At 46.8% G+C, this 19,366-nt stretch overlaps 1 protein-coding gene across 1 annotated transcript in view; it reads left to right on the forward strand.

Annotated features, from left to right (window-relative positions):
• Positions 1–19,366, forward strand: part of POLR3GL (RNA polymerase III subunit GL) — a 48,552-nt gene that overhangs the window by 12,752 nt on the left and 16,434 nt on the right. Inside the window, exons 2-6 of the mRNA XM_056546021.1 lie at positions 1,063–1,220; positions 5,244–5,373; positions 8,994–9,062; positions 11,325–11,381; positions 11,880–11,953. Of these exons, the coding sequence (XP_056401996.1) occupies positions 1,101–1,220; positions 5,244–5,373; positions 8,994–9,062; positions 11,325–11,381; positions 11,880–11,953 (450 nt within the window). The 5' untranslated portion in view covers positions 1,063–1,100. The remainder of the gene's footprint in view (positions 1–1,062; positions 1,221–5,243; positions 5,374–8,993; positions 9,063–11,324; positions 11,382–11,879; positions 11,954–19,366) is intronic.

Genomic DNA, 19,366 nt, shown 5'->3' on the forward strand with positions numbered 1-19,366 from the left:
TTGTCCTGGCGCCTAGGTTTTTGTCATCCATTTCCATTAAAGGGGTACTCCAGCCCTAAGACATCTTATCCCCTATCCAAAGGGTATAAGATGTCTGATCGCAGGGGTCCCACCGCTGGGGACCCCCACAATCTCTCATGCAGCACCCACCTGTCTCAGCTGCACGAAGCAATGATCACTCTGTGTCTGAAGCCTCACGACCATGGGGCCAGAGTAACGTGATGTCATGACTCCGCCCCCTTGGGACATCACGCCCCGCCCCCTTAATGCAAGCCTATGGGAGAGGGCATGACGGCCGTGCAGCTGAGACAAGTGATTGCGGGGGTCCCCAGCAGTGGGACCCCTGCGATCAGACATTCTTATCCCCTATCCTTTGGATAGGGGATAAGATGTCTTAGGGCCGGAGTACCCCTTTAACTCCATTTTGACCAATGACATACAACATTTACATAATGGGTGGGATGAAAGAGTATAACGTCATATCCATCAATTATCAGCTGCCATCTTCGCTGACACCTGTCAGTAATGACTGTAACGTTTAACTCTTTAAATGCTGCGGGTTGTAGTATTTAAACAGTTATGGCTGGTATACCTGGTGGTCTAGTGGTGCAGGCCATGAGTTGGCAATGGATACAGCATCTCTCAGGCAGGCTGGAGCAATAGAGCTCTTGTCGTATACATTATTGTAATGCTTTGCATCACACTGATCAATATAAGCAGTCAAACAATTAAAAAGTGTAAAAGATAAAAGTAAAAAAAAAATAAAAAATTTAAGAAATATAAAAAAATCCCCCCCCCCCCAATAAAAATTCTAATTACCCTTTTCCCATTGTCCAAACTATGAGTTATTACATTCCTGATCCAATATGAATTGCATGAGACCATAAGCTGTAATGACAGAATAAATATAGTGGAAATCAGAGGGAATGCCACTCAAATTAGGACTGTTGTGGTACTGGTCGGCTATGTGGAAGTGTTGTCATGTTCCCCTCTCATTGTTAATAGAAATGCATATTTGTAATTTCTGGCGATTAAAGTCTCATGTCTTTGTTTTTCATACAGGTTGGAATTTAATGTTTTAGGCCAGTGGAGCTGAGAAGATGGCAGGACGGGGGAGGGGTGCGGGCCGCGGGCAGATGACATTTAATGTTCAGGCCATTGGCATTGGAAGGGGTGAAACATTGCCCCCACCCACCCTTCAGCCTCCCCCTTTGTTCCCTGTAAGTAATATTTTATTTTATTTTTAATATGAGTAAGTTTAATCTGTACGTTGGAAGAGTTCCTAGATTCCATTATTAAAGGGGTACACTGGTGGAAAACTTTTTTTATCAACTGTTGCCAGAAAGTAAGGGTACGTTCCCACACAGCGTATTTGCTGCTGCGTATTTAATTTTCCCTGTTGAAGTCAATGGGTAGGAAAATACGCAGCACCAAATACGCAGCAAATACGCAGCAAAATACGCCACGTGGGAACGCACCCTTAAACAGATTTGTAAATTACTTCTATTAAGAAATCTTAATCCTTCCAGTACTTATTAGCTGCTGAATACTACAGAGGAAATTATTTTCTTTTTGGAACACAGAGCTCTCTGCTGACATCATGACCACAGTGCTCTCTGCTGACATCTCTGTCCATTTTAAGAACTGTCCAGAGCAGCATTTGTTTGCTATGGGGATTTTCTCCTACTCTGGACATTTCTTAAAATGGACAGAGATGTCAGCAGAGAGCACTGTGCTCGTGATGTCAGCAGAGAGCTCTGTGTGACCAAAAAGAAAATAATTTTCTCTTTAGTATTCAGCAGCTAATAAGTACTGGAAGGATTAATATTTTTTTAATAGAAGTAATTTACAAATCTCTTTAACTTTCTGCCACCAGTTGATTTAAAAAAAAAAAAAAAAAGTTTTCCACCAGAGTACCCCTTTAACCCCTTAAGGACTCAGCCCATTTTGGCCTTAAGGACTCAGACAATTTAATTTTTACGTTTTCATTTTTTCCTCCTCGCCTTCTAAAAATCATAACTCTTTTATATTTTCATCCACAGACTAGTATGAGGGCTTGTTTTTTGCGCGACCAGTTGTCCTTTGTAATGACATAACTCATTATATCATAAAATGTATGGCGCAACCAAAAAACACTATTTTTGTGGGGAAATTAAAACGAAAAACGCAATTTTGCTAATTTTGGAAGGTTTTGTTTTCACGCCGTACAATTTATGGTAAAAATGACGTGTGTTCTTTATTCTGAGGGTCAATACGATTAAAATGATACCCATTATTATATACTTTTATATTATTGTTGCGCTTAAAAAAAATCACAAACTTTTTAACCAAATTAGTACGTTTATAATCCCTTTATTTTGATGACCTCTAACTTTTTTATTTTTCCGTATAAGTGGCGGTATGGGGGCTCATTTTTTGCGCCATGATCTGTACTTTTTTTTGATACCACATTTGCATATAAAAAACTTTTAATACATTTTTTATAATTTTTTTTTAAATAAAATGTATTAAAGTAGGAATTTTGGACTTTTTAAATTTTTTTTCGTTCACGCCGTTCACCGTACGGGATCATTAACATTTTATTTTAATAGTTCGGACATTTACGCACGCGGCGATACCAAATATGTCTATAAAAAATGTTTTTTACGCTTTTTGGGGGTAAAATAGGAAAAAACGGACGTTTTACTTTTTTATTGGGGGAGGGGATTTTTCACTTTTTTTTTACTTTTACTTTTACATTTTTTTACATTTTTTTTACACTTGAATAGTCCCCATAGGGGACTATTCATAGCAATACCATGATTGCTAATACTGATCTGTTCTATGTATGGGACATAGAACAGATCAGTGTTTTCGGTGATCTTCTGCTCTGGTCTGCTCGATCACAGACCAGAGCAGGAGACGCCGGGAGCCGCACGGAGGAAGGAGAGGGGACCTCCGTGCGGCGTTATGAATGATCGGATCCCCGCAGCAGCGCTGCGGGCGATCCGATCGTTCATTTAAATGGCGAACTGCCGCAGATGCCGGGATCTGTATTGATCCCGGCACCTGAGGGGTTAATGGCGGACGCCCGCGAGATCGCGGGCGTCGGCCATTGCCGGCGGGTCCCTGGCTGCGATCAGCAGCCGGGATCAGCCGCGCATGACACGGGCATCGCTCCGATGCCCGCGGTTATGCTTAGGACGTAAATGTACGTCCTGGTGCGTTAAGTACCACCTCACCAGGACGTACATTTACGTCCTGCGTCCTTAAGGGGTTAAAGGGGAACTGATAGATGAATCAACTTCACTAACCTGAACATACAGGTGGTTACTGTTGGTGATCCTGAGTAAAATGATGTATTCCTTACTCCAATCCATTTTGCCATTCCCAAGATATAGCGCAATCTTACAATATGCAAATGAACTCTTAAAGGGGTTATCCAGGAAAAAAACTCTTTTTTTATATATCAACTGGCTCCAGAAAGTTAAACAGATTTGTAAATTATTGAAGCAAAGAGGAATAGTAGAAAAAGTCGGCAGACTCACCATAAACTTCTTTTCCAGGGTAATTTCTTTATTGCATACTCACATATAAATAAGCTGATACAAAACGAGGGAGAGAGGGATCACTGTGGGGGTATTCACTGTCTGGCTTGCCAGACAGTGAATACCCCCCACAGTGATCCCTCTCTCCCTCCTTTTGTATCAGCTTATTTATATGTGAGTATGCAATAAAGAAATTACCCTGGAAAAGAAGTTTATGGTGAGTCTGCCGACTTTTTCTACTATTCCTCTTTGCTTCAAGATTTGTGATTCACTACCAACAGTCAGAGCACCACCAACACTTCGGGGAACACTCCTACACGTCCCATAGTCCAGTAACGTGGGAATATCAGCAGCAGTGCCGGACATTACACTCTTCGTTTGAAGATTTGTAAATTACTTCTATTAAAAACTCTTCATCCTTTCAGTACTTATGAGCTTCTGAAGTTAAGGTTGTTCTTTTCTGTCTAAGTGCTCTCTGATGACACGTGTCTCGGGAAACGCCCAGTTTAGAAGCAAATCCACATAGCAAACCTCTTCTAAACTGGGCGTTTCCCGAGACAGGTGTCATCAGAGAGCACTTAGACAGAAAAGAACAACCTTAACTTCAGAAGCTCAAAAGTACTGAAAGGATTAAGATTTTTTAATAGAAATAATTTACAAATCTGTTTAACTTTCTGGAGCCAGTTGATATATATAAAAAAGTTTTTTTCCTGGGATACCCCTTTAAGTCCTCCATACTAGAAAGGCATACATCCTGTAGCTGTAGGCACTAGTGGTCTTTCAACGTTCCCAAGTAGGATGAATAACAATTAGGTTATGTTCCCACTGAGGAATTGGAGAGGAATTTCCACGAGTAATTCTGCTCGCTTATTCCTCTCCAATTCATTCAGCAGTGCCATACCCCATAGTATGTAGTTAAAGGGGTTATCCGAGAAAAAACTTTTTTTTATATATCAACTGGCTCCAGAAAGTTAAACAGATTTGTAAATGACTTCTATAAAAAAAATCTTAATCCTTTCAGTACTTATGAGCTTCTGAAGTTTAGGTTGTTCTTTTCTGTCTAAGTGCTCTCTGATGACACGTGTCTCGGGAACCGCCCAGTTTAGAAGAGGTTTGCTATGGGGATTTGCTTCTAAACTGGGCGTTTCCCGAGACACGTGTCATCAGAGAGCACTTACACAGAAAAGAACAACCTTAACTTAAGAAGCTCATAAGTACTGAAAGGATTAAGATTTTTTAATAGAAGTCATTTACAAATCTGTTTAACTTTCTGGAACCAGTTGATATATATAAAAAAAAAGGTTTTTCCTGGAATACCCCTTTAACTTTCCTCTCATCAGTTCACACTGAGGAAATTCCGCTAGCGGAATTCTGTTCACAGAATTCCGTTCCGCATGAAGAATGATCATGTTCTTTCTTCATGCGGAATTCGGCTCGTAACTCCATAGAAGTCTGCCACGCTTCAGCGCGGAATTCGCCCATTACTGTGTGTCCTATCCTCTTTCATTTGCGCAAGGAAATCAGAGCGGAATTCCGCGCGAAAAGAAAACGGCATTTTGGTGCGGATTTTGTAAGCGAGCATTCCGCTCACACCTTATCCAGTGTGAACATACCCTTACATGTTGGCACCCAATAATCCACCCCAGAGTGCATAGTGTCTTTTTTGAGGTTGAATGTCTAAATCTTGCCGATGTATGCATTATCTTCCTGTACCAGGCCTTAGACTTCAAGCCGGTGCCTCTACAGACGGGGGAGGAGGTTGAATACATGCTGGCCTTAAAACAGGAGCTAAGAGGAGCCATGAAGAGCCTCCCTTATTACATCAAACCAGCAGCACCCAAAAAAGGTACATTTACTTTTAATTCCTCTTAGGGCTGGGCGGTATACCGGATACCGAATTTTTTGTGCTGCACGATATGAATTTTTCACGTACCGCAATATCGGTTTGGCCCCTCCCCCTCGGGAATGAATGACTTATCAACCCAGCGCTGCGCTGTCCCCCACATCGGGGAACTAATCATATGTGACCCGCGAGCACTGTTCTGCCCCCCCCCCCAATTAATTATTAGCCCAGTGCTGCGCTGTCTCCTACTCACATATGTCACCCTCAAGCGCTGTTCTGCCCCCATCGGGGTAAATACTCACATATGTCACCCGCAAGCGCTGCCCTCCTCATCCTCCTGTTTGTTGCGGCTGCCGACGCTGACACTCTATACCAGTGGTCTTCAACCTCCAGATGTTGCAAAACTACAACTCCCAGCATGCCCAGACAGCCGTTGGCTGTCGGGGCATGCTGGGAGTTGTAGTTTTGCAACATCTGGAGGTCCGCAGGTTGAAGACCACTGCTCTATACTGTATCCCTATTGCCCGGGCTGCAAAGGTAAACAAAATAAACTTTAACTCACCTTCCCCGTCGGTCCGGACCAGCTTCCAAGGGAATGGAACGTCGGAGAGCCGTCAGCCGATCACCGGCCGCAGCGATGTTCTGCCTCGGCCGGTGATAGGTTGAGCGCACTGTCATTTAAGGAGTCTGCTTCTCACATGACAGTGGGCTCAGCCTATCACCGGCCAAGGCAGAACATCGCTGCGGCCGGTGATAGGCTGACGGCTGTCCGACGTTCACGTCCCCAGGAAGAGCGTAAGGCCAACGGAGGAACATGCGTTAAAGTTTATTTTGTTCACCTTTGGTAGCCCGGGCATAGGGATACAGTACAGAGTGTCAGCGCAGGCGGCCGCAACAAACAGGAGGACGAGGAGGGCAGCGCTTGCGGGTGACGTGAGTAGTACCCGATGGGGACAGCGCAGCGCTGGGCTAATAATTACCGTATTTATCGGGGTATACCACGCACTCTCATTTTACCAAGGATATTTGGGTAAAAAAAGTTTTTTACCCAAATATCCTTGGTAAAATGAGGGTGTGTGTGTGTGCATGTGTATACCCCGACACTCTGTGCTCTCTCCTGTCTGATAGCACTCCTCTGTGCTCTCTCCTGTCTGATAGGACTCCTCTGTGCTCTCTCCTGTCTCATGGCACTCCTCTGTGCTCTCTCCTGTCTGATAGCACTCCTCTGTGCTCTCTCCTGTCTGTTAGCACTCCTCTGTGCTCTCTCCTGTCTGATAGCACTCCTCTGTGCTCTCTCCTGTCTGATAGCACTCCTCTGTGCTCTCTCCTGTCTGATAGCATTCCTCTGTGCTCTCTCCTGTCTGATAGCACTCCTCTGTTCTCTCTACTGTCTGATAGTACTCCTCTGTGCTCTCTCCTGTCTGATAGGACTCCTGTTCTCTCTCCTGTCTGATAGCACTCCTCTGTGCTCTCTCCTGTCTGTTAGCACTCCTCTGTGCTCTCTCCTGTCTGATAGCACTCCTCTGTGCTCTCTCCTGTCTGATAGTACTCCTGTCTGATAGCACTCCTCTGTGCTCTCTCCTGTCTGATAGTACTCCTCTGTGCTCTCTCCTGTCTGATAGCACTCCTCTGTGCTCTCTCCTGTCTGATAGCACTCCTCTGTGCTCTCTCCTGTCTGATAGCACTCCTCTGTGCTCTCTCCTGTCTGATAGGACTCCTCTGTTCTCTCTCCTGTCTGATAGCACTCCTCTGTGCTCTCTCCTGTCTGATAGCACTCCTCTGTTCTCTCTACTGTCTGATAGTACTCCTCTGTTCTCTCTCCTGTCTGATAGCACTCCTCTGTGCTCTCTCCTGTCTGATAGCACTCCTCTGTGCTCTCTCCTGTCTGTTAGCACTCCTCTGTGCTCTCTCCTGTCTGATAGCACTCCTCTGTGCTCCCTCCTGTCTGATAGGACTCCTCTGTTCTCTCTCCTGTCTGATAGGACTCCTCTGTGCTCTCTCCTGTATGATAGCACTCCTCTGTGCTCTCTACTGTCTGATAGTACTCCTCTGTGTTCTCTCCTGTCTGATAGGACTCCTCTGTGCTCTCTCCTGTCTGATAGCAGTCCTCTGTGCTCTCTCCTGTCTGATAGGACTCCTCTGTGCTCTCTCCTGTCTGATAGGACTCCTCTGTTCTCTCTCCTGTCTGATAGGACTCCTCTGTGCTCTCTCCTGTATGATAGCACTCCTCTGTGCTCTCTACTGTCTGATAGTACTCCTCTGTGTTCTCTCCTGTCTGATAGGACTCCTCTGTGCTCTCTCCTGTCTGATAGCAGTCCTCTGTGCTCTCTCCTGTCTGATAGGACTCCTCTGTGCTCTCTCCTGTCTGATAGCACTCCTCTGTGCTCCCTCCTGTCTGATAGTACTCCTTTGTGCTCTCTCTTGTCTGAAAGTACTCCTCTGTGCTCTCTCCTGTCTGATAGTACTCCTCTGTGCTCCCTCCTGTCTGATAGTACTAGCCCACCCTAACGTACTGAACTTTGTCCATGCCTGTGCTTCAGCTTGGACAAAGCCGTGATTTCTATGAAAAGAAAATAATATTTTCTTATGAATTATATATAAACAATATGTTTGTTGTTGACAAAATTCAATAAAAGCATAAATCCAGCAGTGAATAAAAATGGCATACAGCGATAAAGATCGTTCTCTGTGTGTTTTTTCATTGTCCATTTTTATTCACTGCTGGATTTATGCTTTACTGAATTTTGTTCACGTGATTATGGAGTTCTTATCCTGGACTGACTTTTCTGATTATTGTGTGGGTGAAGTTTGTTAAAGGGATCCTCCAGGATAAAAAATACACAGCTGCTTTCTTCCAAAAACAGTGCCACACTTGCCCTCTGGTTGTGTGTGGTATTACAACTATGCTCAATACGCTTTAGTGGAACTGTGCTGTAATACCACACACAACCTTGGAACATGAGTGGCACTGTTTCTGGGAGAAAGTAGCTACCGTATGTTTTTCTGGATTATCCTGGCTAACTCCTTTAAGACCTAATCTACTTTGCTGGTGCTGTAATACTATGTGGCGTAGGGGCTGGATTATCAGGTGGAATCATATAATTCGCAGTGTTCTGCTGTATACAAGTGCGGTTTATCAGACTCTCTGGACCAGATGATGAAGTTTACTGTAGCATTAAATTTGCCATTTATTACATGCTGGGTGCATTCCTTTAAATTGTTACTCCCCCCCACACATATTTTATTGTAGCTCAGTCTCCAGCTGCCACGTCTCATGTCGTCCTCATCATAACCCAATGCCCGGCAGAAGAGATTCATTAGTGGAGCCCATCATGCCATCTGTCTGCAGGATTTATTACCTCGGGTGAATGCATTGTCACGTAGTGAAGTAACGAGGGCAGCGTCCATGTACGGCTTTATAAATATAGACGGTTCCTCTTTGCATCATGGCCCATTGCCTGTCACAGACTGCACCAGCGCCTACCCGGAGGCTGCGGCTCTGTGACTTCTCATTGGTCGGCTGCTGCTTCTCTCACAGTCTACGTTTTTCTATTGATTTTGCCTGTCGGTGACGCACACAGCGCTGCCTCTATTTTTATCCTCTTCTTCTTTCTCCTGCTCAGATGTGGAACGATACTCTGATAAATATCAGACGTCTGGACCTGTTGACAATGCCATCGACTGGCACCCCGGTAAGATCCCACTGCTGCTTTGTGTTCAGTACTGGAAAGATCTAAAGGTTTCTGATCTAGCCGAATAATACATTAGGGCTATTATTGACGACCGGTTTAAAATAAAATAAATAAAAAATAACCGAGGCATGGTGATATCATTATAATTGTGGGGATAGAGATGAGTGAATGTGATGTGCTCCCCACACATTACTCAGGATGGTGATTGGTGATATGGAGGAACTTACAATGAAAGCACTTTAATTGTTTGTTAATTTGTTAGTCATAAAGGTGTGACCACTGGGGCCTCAACTGATCCTGGAAATGATTGCTTATACAGCTTCCTTTATAGTGTATTGGACATACCAAAGTTGAGGGCAGCAAACTGAGATGTCCTATGAGAAGAGCCAGGGAAATGAGGGCTCCTCCATGAATGGCACCTCAGTTAGTGCCACCATACGTAGAGCTCCTCCATGAGTGTCGCTATCCGTAAGGCTTCCCCATGAGAGGCACCATCTGTCAGGGCCTCCTCCATGAATGGCACCATCTGTAGGGCTTCCCCATGAGTGGCACCATCCATAGTGTTTCCCCATGTGTCGTGCTTTCTGGAGAACTCTCCCATGAGTGGCACCATCCATAGTGTTCCCCCATCCTGAGATATTCCCCAAAATTAGCACCATCCTGAAGTAAGTGGCACCATCCAACATGATCCCCCTTTAAATTGCATCTTTAGTGGTCCCACTATATATAGTACCATCCAAAGGGGCACCCCTGTCCATGGCACCATCCAACTGAGCTCTCCTGCGAATGGTGCCCCAGTAATAGTGCCACCAAGAACACCCCTATAACATTTCCCCCCAGAGCACCCCCAGGAATACATATACAGGGGTGTGGAAATGTAATAAAAAAACTACTTGTCCACGGGACTAAAATGGAGCAAAATCGACTTGTCCCTCATGATGATCCACTTGTCTGTGCCAATTTTCGCTTTTACACTCTCGTTTTTTCCTCCTCGCCCTATAATAGCCATAACTACCTACTATAATGATACCTTTTAATTTTTCAATAACATATTTTTCGAAACAAAAAAATATATACATATAATTGGTGAAGTAAAAGATAATTTTGCTAATTTGGTGGTTTTCTTTTCTACGCCTTGTGGTTGCGCTAACATGTTGTTTTGATACTTTAGGCCGCCTGATACCAGATTTGTATAGGTTATGTCATGTTTTACTAATTAAAAAAAAATTCTGAACTTTTTTGAATTTTTTTAATAGCCATTATTTGACTGTAGCTTTAAAAAAAATTTGCATACCAGGCTGTATGTGGGCTAATTTTTTGGGCCATAATCAGTTTTTTGTATCGGTACCATTTTGGTATTGATCTGACTTTTTAATCGCTTTTTAACTTTTTTTTTTCTGGGATATTATAAAAATTGCAATTCTGTGGTTTGGTATTTTTTTTTACATTGATGTCATTTACCGTATGGGATACATAATGTTATATTTTAATAGTTCGTACAATTACGCACACAGCAATACTAAATATGTGTATTATTATGTTGACATGTTTTTATATAGGAAAAGGGGGTGACGTGAACTTTTAACATAGATGGGGTTAATGTGTGTCTTTTAAACTTTTTTTAAAACTATTAGACTTTTAGGAGGAATCATTAGATTTCTCATACAGATCAATACAGTGCTATTGAACTCCATTGATCTGTGTGCTCTGCGATCCATTGATAGAGCCTAGTCCAGCCAGGCTCTATCAATGACAGAGCCACAGACAGCAGGGAACAGAGGTAATCTCTCTGGATACCTCTATAGTGGATCCACCCCCCGCGATCGTGCTGCGGCGGGGGGCGATCCACCTCACTAGCCCACCAGGGAGCATGTCCCTTTAGACGCAGCTGTCAGCTTTGACAGCGGCAATCTAAAGGGTTAATAGCCAGCCGCGGCGATCGCCGCATGCTGGCTATTAGCGGCGGTGCGAGGTTGAAATTTGGGGAGGAGCTGTCGCAAGTCTACACGGGTCACAAATTTCAACCTCACAGCGGCCCCCGGCTACTGAGAACAGCTGGGGGCTGCAGAGTATGGAGCGGGCAGTAGTCGGGAGCCCACTCCATACAGACTACTGAGCGCCGCCATGCTTGTCAGGTCACCTGACCAGCGCCCGGAACTGCATGTCCCGGACGTCGGGGGATTGGAATTCCACATCCCTGATATAAGATGTGTTGATGCAGGATCCTGAGCTGCTATTTTATATAATAAATTAATCTTCTAGATTGGACTCTTTTGCCTCGGGAGCTGAAGATCAAAGTGAGGAAGATACAGAAAGAAAGTAAGTGTTATGCCTGTTATCTATGTAGGTTGGGTCCCTTGTAAATAATTTATTGTGAAATTATTCAAATAGCAATTTCCTAGCTTAATGTTGTTTTAAGAAATTTGCCCTTAGAAGGATTAGTACTTTCAGAACTTCCATGATGGGATGTAAACTTCATAGAGAAAACGCCTGGGGTGGTCCCAGGGACCCCTTACTATTAGCCATTCTAGTGCTGTATAACGACCAGAGAGTAAGAGGACCTGGTGCAGTCATTGAGGGATAGCGGCTCGACCAGCTGAACACTTGGAGATCTCAGCAACCAGATCTTGTTTATAATCCTGCAGTATGACTGATAACAGAGAATAATAGACTGCACTCAGCGTAGTGTGCAATAGTCAAGTAGCTGGTAACTATGGGAGTTTGTTGCCCTCTAGTGGCCAGACAGCAGAAACCAGTGGAGACTTACAGCTGCAGCTTCATCTTTATGTTTCTTTCTCACTTTTGCTTTTTCTGTAGAGTCCACCATCATTCTTCCAAAACACAAGCAGAGGGTCCCGCTGGATAAGGAAGAAATAATTAAGAAGCTGGAGGTAAGCTGCTATTTTATCCCCAATATTCCCTATCCTGATAATCCAGAAATCCTCATTACCCCAAAGCACACTGGACGATGGTGGGGTCACAGGGTCTGATGTGAACAGCTGTTATGACGAGGATTGGGTTAGGCTGCATTCACACCACGATTGCAGCCTAGGGTACCCCAACCGGACCCAGCCTCCTTCTCCGGTCGGCTCATTTTTTCCCTGCATCTGGTTTTGTGACCGGACCTAAGACTGTAGTAGCCGACCGGAGTCACTGTTTCACTCCGGTCGGCTCATTAAAGTGAATGGATTTCAGCGCCAATCCTGCTGGGGTATGGGAGCGCCCAGTTTTCCCCTCCCCCAGCCGGATCCGGCAACCGTAGGCTGCAATCGTGGTGTGAATGCAGCCCTAGACTAACAATTAGTGAGCTCTGGACAAGGGCAATAAGACATCATTGGAAACACCACTTCCGCCTTTTTGTTATAATGGGAAGCACTGTTACCGTGTTTCTCCGAAAATAAGACCGGGTCTTATATTAATTTTAGTCACAAAAAACACACTAGGGCTTATTTTCAGGGTATTTATTTATGTAGGTAGGTATGTACCTTGAACAACATGGGGGGCTGTAGCAGTGTGGAGGATGCCGCCCCCCCCCCCCCCATCTTCCACACTGCTACAGCCCCCCATCCTCCACACTCCTGCAGCCCCCCATCCTCCACACTCCTACAGCCCTCCATCCTCCACACTCCTACAGCCCCCCATCCTCCCCTTCCCCCATTGTCCTCCACTATCCTACAGTGCCCCCCACCCCTCTGCCATAATAAATTAGGGTATACATTCCACCCCCCCGGCTCAATTACGGTAACTTGCCGCGGCACCAGCCAAGGGGGGGGGGGAGGGGTGGATAGTGGTCTACGGGCATTACTGGCAGCCGCGGTCCGGATCTGGACCGCGGTCTGCCAGTTGATTACCCCTGGCCTAGGTCTTATTTTCGGGGTAGGGCTTATATTGTATGCGTTTTTAAACACTATATTGTTTTTAAAAGTGCATACAGTTCCGTCCGTTTTTATAAAAAATAAAAAAAACATACGTTTTTGAAAATTCTGTCCATTTTTTATGGGAGGGGTCTTGGGTGGGGACTTTAGGATGTAAATGAGCATGTGCAAAGAAAAAAAGGCATACGGTTTTGCCGTATGGAACCGTATACATGAGCGTTTCCCATTGGCGTCCATGTTAAAAAAAAAAAAAAGGTATGCGGTTGCAATATGGTTTTTAAACTGTCAAAACTGTGGTTGAACACGGTTTGGAGTACTGTTAAAAACCGTATTGCAAGCAAACCGTACGCAACCGTATGCATCATGGTGCATACGGTTTGCAATGTTTTGCCTATGTATACGGTTTTCAATACCGTTCCATACGTTTTCACTAATGAAAACGTATGCGGGAACCGTAGTTGAAAAACGTGATGTGAACCCAGCCTAAGAACATGTATATAAAGGAGCAGTATACCACAGCAGCACAGAGTGTGTCAGGAGAGTGGTGTGTAGAGATGAGCGAACTTACAGTAAATTCGATTCGTCACGAACTTCTCGGCTCGGCAGTTGATGACTTTTCCTGCATAAATTAGTTCAGCTTTCCGGTGCTCCGGTGGGCTGGAAAAGGTGAATACAGTCTTAGGAGACTCTTTCCTAGGACTGTATCCACCTTTTCCAGCCCACCGGAGCACCGGAAAGCTGAATTAATTTATGCAGGAAAAGTCATCAACTGCCGAGCCGAGAAGTTCGTGACGAATCGAATTTACTGTAAGTTCGCTCATCTCTAGTGGTGTGCTGATCTTATGATATCCGTGACCTGTTCACTAATGTTATAATGAGGACAGAGCTACATATGGCAGGAGGTCACAGACACATAGCGGCAACAGCCGGGTCTCTGAGCAGCACAGCACTGGGGGAGATTTATTAAAACCTGTCCAGAGGAAAAGTTTCCCATAGCAACCAATCAGATCGCTTCTTTCATTTTGCAGAGGCCTTGATAAAAATGAAAGAAGCGATCTGATTGGTTGCTATGGGCAACTCAGCAACTTTCCCTCTGGACGGGTTTTGATAAATCTCCCTGTGTGCACATCTTGTTGGGGGCAATAACAATATTAACGTAAATGAGGAGAACGAAAAGGGGCAGTGCCACAATGCCAGGGGAGAATGTAGCCAAGGGGTAGGAGCAGGTTGGCAGCAGCACAGAGTATTTTGGGAGATTAGTGCGTTGATCTTGTGGGAGGCGGTGACCTGTGGTGGTGATGAGAGAATAGGTCAGTTTGGGACGTGGCAGTGGTATGGTGTCAAGAGGGGGGCTGAGACAAGTAAGAGAATACACAGCCAAATTCAAGGGGGCTGGGCAAATATCTAAACTCACAGAGTGCTGCTGAGTGTAACGCCGAGCGCTCTGGGTCCCGCTGCCTCCCTGGTCCCGCTGCTGCTCGCGGCGTCGACCTGTATGCATCGCTCCTCTGTCACCGGTGGGGACACGATCCGTGGGACGGGACGTGCCCGCTCACGGATCGCGTCCCATGTAACTCACCGCACACCTGCTGCTGCTCCTTCCCGGCACACGCGGCCCCGCTCCCTAGGGCGTGCGCGCGACGGCTTACTAAGATATAAAGGGCCAGTGCACCATTAATTGGTGCCTGGCCCAATCTGTGTAACACATGAAAACCCACTCCCCCTTCCTGTCCTTGCCGGATCTTGTTGCCCTAGTGCCCTGTGAAAGCGTTCTGTGTGTTCCCTAGCCTGTGTATCCAGACCCTTTGCCGTTGCCCCTGACTATGAATCTTTGCCGCCTGCCTTGACCTTCTGCTACATCTAACCTCGCCTTGCCTTGTCCTTGTGTACCGCGCCTGTCTCAGCTGTCAGTGAGGTTGAGTCGCTATCGGGTGGAACGACCTGGGGGTTACCTGCCGCAGCAAGTCCATCCCGCTTTGCGGCGGGCTCTGGTGAATACCAGTAACCCCTTAGATTCCGTTCCCCTGGTACGGCCCACGCCATCACCCCACTGACTCAGAGGATCCACTCCCGTGTCCTCCCCGAATTCCAGTCCGGACCCTGACACTGAGTATATCAATATTCAACCTAGTACCACAAAAGAAAAGATGATGGGGGATATTTATAGAAGGATTTAGACTGGTTTTTCCTGTCTAAATTTGTCGCACAGAAAGTCGCAGTTTTAAATGTGCGACTTTTCTGCATGATGCATTCTAGTCTATTTTAAACAGAAAAATGCATTGGTGCTGAATTTATCAAAAGAGACTTTTCAGCGACAAGTCGCATCGGCTGAAAGTACGCCGAAATGTCAGACCATGTTGGAGCAGGTTTAGATACAGTCTAAAGCATAGATCCTGAAGTTTGTGTGCAGAATTTATCAAGAGCTGTGCGCCATTTGATAAATTAGGCGCACAATAGACCAGACTAACCCTCTGTAGTTTGGTCTATATTGATGCAGGACATAGACAACTTTGATAAATCTCCCCCCCCCCCCTTTGATGTTGCCAAAAGAGCGCACATCCACTATAAGAATACAATTGAAAACATGAATTTATTTCATTGAATTAACGCACATGAATAAAGCAGACAGGAACATTTAAAACCATTAAAAGGCACCCCTGTGGAAGTTGCCGATGGACAATGGAACTCGTGGGGTTCATGGGGCATCCGCATGTTTATCCCCCATCTGTTGTCTCTAGCCCTCCTTTCTCAGTCCTAACCAGGTTGTATATTTTACCATTGCTGTGATTACAGGCTGCAATATTACCAGTATATGTGAACCGAGCAAGGATATATATGTGATTGTGCACTTTATTCTGCAATTTTGCTTAGGGCTATGTGACTATATCGACAACCATTTACTGTACGGGTGTCCCGGGGGTGGCTTCCTCCTTTTTTAGGGGGTCCCCCCTGTTGTGTAGTGGCTTTTGTGCCTTTTAATGGTTTTAAATGTTTTTGTCTGCTTTAATCATGTGTGTTAATTCAATAAAATAAAATCATGTTTCTTGGGGGACACAGGACCATGGGTATATGCTGCTTGCCACTAGGAGGCTGACACTAGGCAAAAAACAAAAGAAGGTCGGCCCCTCCCGGCAGGATATACCCGCCTCCTGGCTCTGAGCAACTCAGTTTTAGCTTAATGTCAGAGGAGGCAGATGCAGGTCTGGAGCTCTCCAGACCTGGTCGTATTTCTTTTTGGGTTTTTTTCCCTAGTTTTAGGTTCTAGTTAGATATTCTCTCCCTTTTTGTTTTATCTAGCGTGGGGCGACAGGAGCATGGCGCTGCCTGATCCCCCCAACTGTGAGCTAGGGGCACGGTGCATTGCTAAATGGGCTGTTAACCCCTCCTCGCCAGCAACCAGCGCTTGGTGGTGTACCCTGGGTCCGGGTCCCCCTGTTTGCCAGCTGAGCCTGGCTTAAGGCACATGGCCCTAGCTGGCCGAAGACTTCATTGGTGAGTATGCTGGAGCTCTGTAGGTGAGTATTCCCTCCCTTTCCTGGGCCCCCTTCTCCCTTTCCTGGGCCCCTTCTCCCTTTCCTGGGCCCCTCTCTCCCTTTCCTGGGCCCCTCTCTCCCTTCCCTGGACCCTCTTTTCCTTATGGCTGGGGAATGTGTGTTGTCCGGGGAGGTTAGGGTTAATCCACACCCCCCCCCCCCTCCACCCCCCTATCTCCGGCAAGCTACGGGTTAACTTGCCTGTGGTTCCCTAGGTCTCCTGGGGAACCCGGACCGCAGGCATGCATTAAATTTAGCCCACGGTTTGAGCCTGTCCCGCTGCGGCCTCCGTCCCGGCGCTTCTCCACTCCTGGGGCACTCTGTGTGCGGAGGACTCTGGCACGATTACCGGCTGGCTGCGGGCAGGATAATTACTATAGCCCGCGGCTTCGGCCTGCGCTTAGCTCCGCCTACCTACTCTAGACCTGTATCTCCCTGGACACAGGACCGATCCCACTGCTCCCAGTAGACCTGCATCTCTCTGGGCACAGGACCGATCCCACTGCTCCCTCTAGACCTGCATCTCTCTGGGCACAGGACCGACCCCACTGCTCCCTCTAGACCTGCATCTCTCTGGGCACAGGACCGATCCCACTGCTCCCTCTAGACCTGCATCTCTCTGGGCACAGGACCGATCCCACTGCTCCCTCTAGACCTGCATCTCTCTGGGCACAGGACCGATCCCACTGCTCCCTCTAGACCTGCATCTCTCTGGGCACAGGACCGATCCCACTGCTCCCTCTAGACCTGCATCTCTCTGGGCACAGGACCGATCCCACTGCTTCCTCTAGACCTGCATCTCTCTGGGCACAGGACCGATCCCACTGCTCCCTCTAGACCTGCATCTCTCTGGGCACAGGACCGATCCCACTGCTCCCTCTAGACCTGCATCTCCCTGGACACAGGACCGATCCCACTGCTCCCTCTAGACCTGCATCTCTCTGGGCACAGGACCGATCCCACTGCTCCCTCTAGACCTGCATCTTTCTGGGAACAGGACCGATCCCACTGCTCCCTCTAGACCTGCATCTCTCTGGGCACAGGACCGATCCCACTGCTCCCTCTAGACCTGCATCTCTCTGGGCACAGGACCAATCCCACTGCTCCGTCTAGACCTGCATCTCTCTGGGCACAGGACCGATCCCACTGCTCCCAGTAGACCTGCATCTCTCTGGGCACAGGACCGATCCCACTGCTCCCAGTAGACCTGCATCTCTCTGGGCACAGGACCGATCCCACTGCTCCCTCTAGACCTGCATCTCTCTGGGCACAGGACCGATCCCACTGCTCCCTCTAGACCTGCATCTCTCTGGGCACAGGACCGATCCCACTGCTCCCTCTAGACCTGCATCTCTCTGGGCACAGGACCGATCCCACTGCTCCCTCTAGACCTGCATCTCCCTGGACACAGGACCGATCCCACTGCTCCCTCTAGACCTGCATCTCTCTGGGCACAGGACCGATCCCACTGCTCCCTCTAGACCTGCATCTTTCTGGGAACAGGACCGATCCCACTGCTCCCTCTAGACCTGCATCTCTCTGGGCACAGGACCGATTCCACTGCTCCCTCTAGACCTGCATCTCTCTGGGCACAGGACCAATCCCACTGCTCCCTCTAGACCTGCATCTCTCTGGGCACAGGACCGATCCCACTGCTCCCAGTAGACCTGCATCTCTCTGGGCACAGGACCGATCCCACTGCTCCCAGTAGACCTGCATCTCTCTGGGCACAGGACCGATCCCACTGCTCCCTCTAGACCTGCATCTCTCTGGGCACAGGACCGATCCCACTGCTCCCTCTAGACCTGCATCTCTCTGGGCACAGGACCGATCCCACTGCTCCCTCTAGACCTGCATCTCCCTGGGCACAGAACCTGGGTGAGCTCGCTCTTTGTCTGTCTGTTGTCTGACTTACTAGTGGCTATGTCCGTTTTGTTTGTTGTCGGTTTCCTTCCTTTTCTGGGGTTTGTTCGGACAGTTCTGTCTTGGTTGGTTCTCCTCTGCTTTGGGACTAAACTGAGTTGCTCAGAGCCAGGAGGCGGGTATATCCTGCCGGGAGGGGTCGACCTTCTTTTGTTTTTTGCCTAGTGTCAGCCTCCTAGTGGCAAGCAGCATATACCCATGGTCCTGTGTCCCCCAATAGAAGCTCCGAGAAAGAGATTTTACAGTAAATCCAAAAATCTACTTTTTCAAATGTATTCTTATAGTGGATGTGCGCTCTTTTGGTATATCATCTTTTCTTTTGTGGTACTGAGTAAGAGAATACAGGCGAATAGCAGAGCAGGATACTTCAGCAGCACAGATTATTTAAGAAGATGAGCGTGTGCACTATTCAGAGTATTTCAGAAGGGGGTGTGTTGTGGCTATCCATTTAAGTGATTGTCTTAAAGGGGTACTCCAATGAAAAACATTTTTTTTTTTTTTTAAATCAACTGGTGCCAGAAAGTGAAACAGATTTGTAAATAACTTCTATTTAAAAAATCTTAACCCTTCCAGTACTTATCAGCTGCTGTATGCGCCAGAGGAAGTTCTTTTCTTTTTGAATTTCCTTTCTGTCGCTGCTGTAGAATACTTTTCATTCATAGTGCTGCCAGCGGCTTATGATATTGCTGCCTGGGGAACATATATATGTGCTGCGGTGGTAACATATATAACTGTGGTGCAGAGGGGAACATATATATATATATGCGCTGCGGGGGAACATATATAACTGCGCTGCGGAGGGGAACATATATAAAATGCGCTGGGGGGGGCAAGCTATATAGAAGCGCTGTGGGGGCCAGATATATACCCCCCCCCCCAGGCGATTCTATATATCTTTCCCCACCACAGCACATCTTTTTGAAAACCCTGCTGGGAGCCCTGAATGGCTCCTCAGTACCAGCCATTCAGGGCT

The sequence above is a fragment of the Hyla sarda genome, chromosome 11 (genome assembly GCF_029499605.1).
Source record: "Hyla sarda isolate aHylSar1 chromosome 11, aHylSar1.hap1, whole genome shotgun sequence".
Lineage (NCBI taxonomy): Eukaryota > Metazoa > Chordata > Amphibia > Anura > Hylidae > Hyla > Hyla sarda.